Genomic DNA, 8425 nt, shown 5'->3' on the forward strand with positions numbered 1-8425 from the left:
TACCATGCTGTTTTTTAAGTTGTTAAATAAATTCTTGCATTGGAACCTATCTATATCTTCCTCCAGTTGGTGCTGGAAGTATCTTTGCCTCTTGGTCCAATTCTTGCAATTGCTTTCTACGTTTTTCTGAACTGTTCTTGCTTTGTCCTGTGCTGTTGCTGTCTGTGTGTTAGGGAGACACTGAGGTTTCTTTTGGCCTGCTTTCTTGGTCCCCTATCTTGGTCTGTGCTCTTGGTTTGCTCTCTTGATCCATTCTGTGCAGACACAGCCTGTGCTTGGGAGTTCCTCTCTTAGTCCTATCTGTGTAGTCACAGTCTGTGCTTCAGAGTTCCTCTGAGGTTGCAGGGGGATAGAAGGGTTTGCGGACAGATTGGGACTTGTAGCTTACAGGGTCCCATCAACAGGATAGGGGTGTTGGAGCAGCTTACTTACGGGAAGATTACCTGCTTTCTGGCTAGAGAAATTGAGGCAAGTGGGGGAGGTCCCTGTGGTTTTGCCCCAAGATGGAGGACCTAGAGAGTGGGGTGCCCAGATGGACTTTGATTGGCATGTTTAGACAAAATAATCATGCTTTATGACATATGTTCACATTGCTGAGTTGACTCCTGAATGTTAGTATAGATTTTCACTATCATCAATCACCTATGTTGTATGCCCATTTTGTAATAAAGCATTGACGCCTCATTGTTTTAATTTATAAATAAAGAAATTCAGCAAATGTATACAATTTTCCAAGTATGAAATTTAATATTTATGGCATTGTAGAAGCAGTAAATGTCTATATTCACCTACTATGTATTTAACTATTAGGTGCGTGCTATGTAATTCAGCTGCAAATGCAGTGTATAATAATCACAAGTATTTATCTTGTGGTTTCAATGATACTACTACCTAGATTTCTCAAGGGCTAAAAGAATACAGCAAGATAAACTCCATAAAGTCTTTACAGCTGTTCATCATAGCATTTATTTGTTTCTTTACCTATTTATTCATCTATCTACCCCACACTTATTGTATGTATTATATGCATTTACACTTGCACATCCTTTACTCATTATTGTAGGTTTGGTTTCTTTTTAATGTCATTTTAGGCAGAGGAAGACCTGAGTAATAAATTCATTTGGCTGTACAGAGTTGAATGTCTTTCTACATTCATAGTTCAGCAGAATGGTTAGCTGTTTAGACTGTTTTATCAGAGACAGAAGTTCTTTATAATTCTCAACATTGACTGAGTTGCCCAGTGGACAACATAAAATTGGCATTATCTCCTGAAAGAGACAATTTATTTTCTTGCATTTAAGACAGCCCCACATTTTTTTTTCATGGTTGGAGCAATGTACAGTTACACAAGAGATAAATATAAAACATAATGGTCATTATCAAATTTTGTTTTGTCTTGTTTTTACAAGACAAGGTTTAACTGTAGCTTTGGTGCCTGTCTTGGAACTAGCTCTTGTAGATCAGGCTGGCCTTGAAATCACAGAGACACACCTGCCTCTGCCTCCCCAATGCTAGGATTAAAGACATGCACTACCACCACCCGGCTATTATCATATTCTTTAAACATAAGAAATATTGACAAATTACATGTCTTTAGCTCTTCTATTCTTTTCCTTGACTATAAATCTTTAAGTTCTAAAATAGGACTTCTATGGGATAAGCATGCTTCCAGTGCATGAAGCCATCTTGTTTCTGACATTTTTTTTTAACTAGCCACTGTAAAGTTCCACTGACAACTGCTGTCTTATAGAAGACACAGCCTAATAAGAGGTGCAAAGGCATTAGAGTTTACAGAGTCACTGTATTCATATCTGATTTCCAGGGTATGCAATCTTGAGAAACTAATGTTATTGCTCAAGTTCATGAAGTTTCCATGGATAAAGATATATGTATATATATATATATATATATAGCTATAATTATCATGCACTGTGTCCATGAGTTTATCCCTGTTCTTTTTCTTAGTGCTCCTTCCTGTCTTTTTAACCTTACTAAGTGACATTATACTTTTCATTCTCTTTCTCTTTTTTCCACTTCCTCTCTTTCTACTCTCTATCTCTCAACAATGTCTTGAAAACAATTTTAAGTATAGAAGAAAATGATAGTGAACCATATTTAATTTTATTCAAAATAATGAGTCTATTCAAATTCAATTTACTTACATGCCTAAGAACTTCTTACAACCAAAATTTCAGTCAGCAAACATATCTAATATTTTAGAATTGGAAGAGAGCCTTACAAATAACTCAGCCTCCTAACATTTACTGTGCTAAAACACCCTTTTGGGAAATCCATTAGAACAGAGGTTTCAAAGCCCTACTTCCAAATATTATGGTGATTGATGTAAATTAGCATAATTTTACCAAGCATATTTTATCTCTGACATGGCATGCTAGGAGTTCAAAACTGCAATTCACTCTGTACTCCATCACTAACCATTTCTAACTTTTGATATGTGATAACAAAAAATGTATAGAGATTAATAAATGTATATGAAATCATACAAATTATGGCTGATGTCAGAGTTCAGGACTGAAATCCAGTTTCCAAAATATTAATAGGAAACTGACCTTTACTAATAGGCTCTTTCTGTCTGAACAGAGCACAGGATAGGAATGATGGATGGTTTCAGATTGTGTTTAGTCTTCCCAGGGATAATTTTTCCCTGAGGAACACGATCCCAGATGTCAGTGGCAACTAGAAAATGAAGTCATGAGGCCTTCTATGGCTAGTTTCTTCCCAATTGATTTAGTGTTTTTGGCAAGCTCTTCACTCAGAATCTGTTAAATACTATCAAGGGAGCCATCAAATTAGGTTCAAGGAGCGTTATGCCATTTAGTAGTTGGAGATGTCTTCATAATTACTTAGTCATACCCCCTTTTCTAGCAGTAGAGAAAATTTTGGCAAGAGACATTTTATAGGCCAGGCAGAATTAGATTAAAGCATTTCCATTATTAAAGGAGCTAAAACATGCAATTACAAATTTAATCTTGAAAATGACTTGAAAATATAAGGAACTCACAGAATGTTTGTGAAAAGATACTTGTTTTAAAAGTCATTAACACATAACATCAGATAAATTCTATTTTTAAATGAAGCAACCTCAATTTTGCAGATTATTTTCTAGTTTTTTCTATTTAGCCCTTTTTCTGTTAAATTATTTCTTACCCTCAATCAAACATATAGTTCCTTAACAACTGGACACTTAGGTATTCACATCAATATTATCCTTCAAGCCTCATATGTGTCAAGGAAGGTCGGGGTTAGGAAAGTCTGGGTCTCTCAGTGATGTTGCCGAGACAATCTTCTGCTTCACAGTTTGAAAGCAATGCTCTGAGAAGCACCTTCTGCTCACAGCAATCACATGATCGAAAAGTAAAAACACAGTCACCATCTATTAAGTTGCGTTAGTCATGTTTAACATGATTGGAAGCAATTTTTTTATCAATTAAATCAGTCTTATTTTATTTTAATTTTTTGCATTGCTGGGAATTGAACCATGAACCTGCAATTGTTTATTAAGGAGTTATCACTTTGCTATATTAGTTATATATCATTCTAGGTATATTAAAGTTTGATATAATTAATTACAGAAGTATGTGTTTATTGTATTTTTTGAACACTGTTTTATTCTCAAAAGCAAAATTTAAAAATTGGGATTGAATTTCTTCACTCAACATTTTATGTAGACAAATAAATTAAGCGTTGAAGATATATAGTGTAGAAGCAGCTAGGGACACCCCTTGGCCATTGATGTGTGGCCACCATATACTCATAGAAAGGCTGTTTGTATCCCTGTGACTTTACAGTCCAGGTCAGCAAGCATTGAAGAAATACCATGCATCACAACAGGACAATAGTGACAGAAGTGGAAAGGCAGATTCTGAATAATGGTGAAGGGTACAGGCATTGTTCTTTGCAGCAAGATGTGGCAGAACAATACCCATACTAGCACATTAGAGAATGTTCTTGGAATCACAAAAGAAACATTTTGGGTCTCCAGGTTTGCATGGGGAGCTGTGCCCTTGTGCTCTCTCCAAGTTTCAGCTTGTGGAAGCCGGTTCCTTTTCTCTGTGTACATCTATTAATAGTTCTACATGACTAAAGGAGTTGGCACATTAGGTAGTTCATACATGCTAAGCTATGAAATGTTATCATCATTATTCCTGCCTGTGTATGTTCAATATCTCCACAGTGTCATTTGTTTAAAAGTTCCAGTATATGCTTTGATATATGTTCAAGGAGAAGAGGTATTTCTTTGTCTGATGCAGCTATAAACAGGATAGCCCTTGAAACTAGGAAAAATATATTCTTAAACAAGAATATGGCAGCAGTTACTAGGACGGACTAATCCATGATTCTCAATACTTACTTTACTTTAATAGAATGCAAGATGCTCTTGCTTATTTACACAAAAAAGATGAAGCTGTGGCCATGTTATATTGGATACAGAGGACTTACTATTACTTTTCTTTGGGTTTAAGGTGCCGTCACTTGTGCTTCTGACATGTTCAGCTGCCAGGGCTCCCATGCTTGCGTGCCCCGACACTGGCTGTGTGACGGTGAGAGGGACTGTCCCGACGGGAGTGATGAGCTCTCCACTGCAGGCTGTGGTACGAACACTGGCTGATGCTCTGTGTCCAAGAAATCAGTTGCAGACTTCTGGGGGACTGTTCTTCTCATACCACAATATAGTTTCTTTTACTTTCCCCATCCTTCAAGGGTCCAGGTGGTATGTTATAATAGTAGTTTATCAAGACTTATACATTCAGAGTGTTCTAGAAATGTTCAATGTCAGGACCAGTTTTTAAACTATTTCACTGGCTGCAAATGACCTTTTTCAGCTCCACAATAGCATGACTTTATTATGTACAGATGGTTGGTAGGTCCGGAATTTTCTTGTTAAATAACACTCCCCTTCAAATTGTTTTTGAATGCCTATTCTATAAATAGCGGCTATTAGATAAATACAGATCAGGAAGTCAGTGTACACCTACCAGTTCTAGAGATGTGGTATTAACCCTTGGGTCAGGTAAAGAAAGAGTCAATAGACCTGAATGAAACGGAAGGATCAAAAGGAAAACCTTTGAGGTCAGACAATTTACAAAGTTTTAGACTCAAGGTCGTTTGAAGGTGTTATCAACAGCAAACAAAAGTTTATTTATTTTATTTTATTTTTTTTTTAGTATGGTCAGGAGGGTGACAGACATCAGCAAGGGAATGTAGATGTCAGAATCAACTCGTGATCTGTTGAGTGGGGCCATTTTTCAGGAAGGGTTTGTTTGTCAGATTCAGTCCATTCAGTGAAATCTGACAAAATCATAAGTTCTTTTAAAGACACAATCTTCACATCGTTAAAATATTATATGTGCGCCTGATGGCACATGTGTGTGTCAATGGAATAACAACACCACAGAAAGCATTTGACACAGCCTTATTTGCTCACAACTCATCCCGTTGTAGAATGTACAAAGCTGTGATCTTGGAGCCAATGTGTTTTTATGAAGGTCAATGTGGCCACTGAGGACTGAATAACAAAGGATGAATTAATTCAGAAATCCAGATGATCCCATGTGCTACTGCTATTGTAGTAAGTTAGCACTTTGGGAGGTATATTAGTACTTGTGGACCACATGGGTATTGTTCAATATACTCTGCTAAAGTATAACAAATCATGCTCAAGTTACCTAAAACTGTTAATGCAAAAGTTACTGCTGCTCTGCTGTGAAGAAGAATGTATGTGTCAAGATCGGCAAATTTCACCTGCATTATAGAAACTGTCACAGCTCAAAGTGAGATGCGTTATTAACAAACCTGAGCTTTACTTTCTCTAAAATATGTAAACTCCATGCTGTTACTGTGTGACTTCTACATAGCAGATCACAATAAATTTGTTGAAAATAAATTATACTGGATTTACACCCCCTCACACAAAAAGATCCTTCTTGTTTTGTCTGTTCATAGTTTTACGTAGATAATTACTGAGAGGATAAGGAAAGTTGCTTCATGGGGTATAGCGTAGCTGGCAGCAGGGGTCTAAGGGGCATGTGGAACAATAAATTTTAAAATCTCAGTTCTTACGGTCATGCACTTAAAGAACGTTAGATCATCACAAAGAAACATACCAAGAATCTTATGTGGATTTCTTGAAAACTGAACCATACCATGGCGGGACAAAACCTGAAAGGCAAAACGAAAAGAGTTTTCCATAGGGATAGCAGTATTTAGTGTGTTCATGCTTATATGCTAATCAGTGCAGTCGTAAGACTTTTCAGTTAAGGCACTTTTTATTTACATTATTGAGTAAAAACATAATTAGTATAGAAATATGAATTCTGAGAGTACCTATGAATTGTTGAATAACTAATTTGAGAGGGAAGTTCTACATACCTTTAATCCTCTTGGGAACATTGTCAGGCAGATTTAATTATCTTCATTAAACAGATGAAGAAACAGATGAGTAATGAAGGTGATTATTTCTCAAGCATGCAGATATAGAGGAGAGCCATCTATGAGACGTGTACTTCTGGCATTTGATTACAGCCCATCACCGATTTTAAGGATTTACAATGTCCTGATCCTTAAGTACTACAGCATCTATACTTTCAGTTTACTGTAAAGAATTCTGCTAAGGCTTGTGGTTCTATGCAAATAGAACCAAAGTGTATTTTCTTTGAATGAATTTGATTTCAAATGTGTATCTACTATCACTTAGCTCTTGCTAGAACAGTGCTTCCATGGGTTGTTTCCCCTGGGATCAATATTCCATTGCAAGGGTCACCATTCATGATATCTGTGGAATTATGACAAGATTCATTACCTTGTAGATCTAAATTTTGCTTGAATCAAGCCATTTTTGAAGGTCATCGAAATATTTTTCTTTTAAGAATAGAAAAATTCTCAGTCATCTTAATGGTTCTTCCAACTCTCCCATGAGCATTAACAGTTTCTGCTCACCGAATATTCCTTTGAATCATACATTTATGCATTAGCATTTTAATATACATTTACCAAATACATTGAATTGCAATATGTTAACATTTTTTTTTCTTTTTGAAGTACCTAGAGATTGACAGAGAAAAGATTCCTACTGTTAAGTTTTGAGTATGAGAGAAGATAAAGTATGGGCTCATGTCATTTTATTTTTTTATAATTTCTTAGCACCCAATAACACATGTGACGAAAATGCTTTCATGTGCCGTAATAAGGTGTGCATTCCCAAGCAGTTTGTTTGTGACCATGACGATGACTGTGGAGATGGCTCAGATGAGACCTTGCAGTGCGGTAAGTATGACTTTTTCTTTTGTTTTGTTTTGTTTTTGTTTTTTTTGAGACAGGGTTTATACGTAGCTTTGGAGCCTGTCCTGGAACTAGCTCTTGTAGACCATGCTGGCCTCGAACTCACAGAGATTTGCCTGCCTCTGCCACCTGTGTACTGGGATTATAGGCGTGTGCCACCACCACTTGGCAAATATGACATTTCTTAAGATATATTTGTTCAAGGTCTATTAAGGGGACTCTAAGACGTGTAAGTAACCAAAGCAAACAAGCATTTATTAGTATCTTTAAGACCAGTGAATTTAGTATTACACAATGGAGTACAGAAGTTTTTTGTTTTGTTTTGATTTTGTTATATTTTGTTTTTGTAATACTGAATAGTTACACATACATTGGAAAACCACCCCCTCTTACTGTGGGTTCAAAACAATTAGCAAGCAAATAAGAAAATGGTTAGAAAAAGCCTTAGTTTCAAAGTAGTTAGTGTTACTTTGAACTTTGAAGGTGAGAAATAACTGGGTTATCCAATTTTACTTTTATATCAAATATTAGAGAAAATAATGATATCCAAACAAACCAACCCCCCAAATTTATGCCCTAAATTCTGTCACAACACATAAACAATCAAGAAAAATATGTACTTATTTCCTTCATCCTTTAATTTGATGCATGCACTACTTCCTGTTCAAATTTCACATTATGCTTACCTAATGTGTCTCTGCATTACGTTGTTTATCTAACTATAGCAGATATTCCTTCCAGAGTAGAATTTTTAGTACAACTAGTTATTTATTAAAATTCATTTTAATTTATAGTCTTCTATAAGCCTGGGCTCCTTTGATTACTTAAATGCTAATGCACATGCAAAGGCAGCCCCTGTGCCCTGTCGGGAGTCAGTACTCTCCTCATATCGATGGTGGAAACTCAGTGTAACGTTCTAACCTCACTGGATTACGGTGCTAACTCAAATGTGTCCTCCCTGTGTCATGGATCCAGTGCTCTGTGGGCTCCTCACTGTGTAGTATACTCAGTGCTTTCCTCTGTACTCCAGGTGAGGTAGACTTAGAGCCATATTTCATCCTTTTTTTAATTTTTTTATTTAGTTTTTTTAAAAACATTACTGCCTCCTCCCTGTTACCCATTTCCC

At 36.3% G+C, this 8425-nt stretch overlaps 1 protein-coding gene across 1 annotated transcript in view; it reads left to right on the forward strand.

Moving 5' to 3' along the window:
• The window catches only part of Lrp1b (LDL receptor related protein 1B), a 1445827-nt gene that overhangs the window by 1186901 nt on the left and 250501 nt on the right, over positions 1 to 8425 (forward strand). Inside the window, 2 exon segments of the mRNA XM_050139953.1 lie at positions 4485 to 4613; positions 7162 to 7284. Of these exon segments, the coding sequence (XP_049995910.1) occupies positions 4485 to 4613; positions 7162 to 7284 (252 nt within the window).

The sequence above is a fragment of the Alexandromys fortis genome, unplaced genomic scaffold, assembly GCF_014885135.2.
Source record: "Alexandromys fortis isolate MF-2015 unplaced genomic scaffold, M_Fortis_MF-2015_v1.1 scaffold_33, whole genome shotgun sequence".
NCBI classification, from domain to species: Eukaryota; Metazoa; Chordata; class Mammalia; order Rodentia; family Cricetidae; genus Alexandromys; species Alexandromys fortis.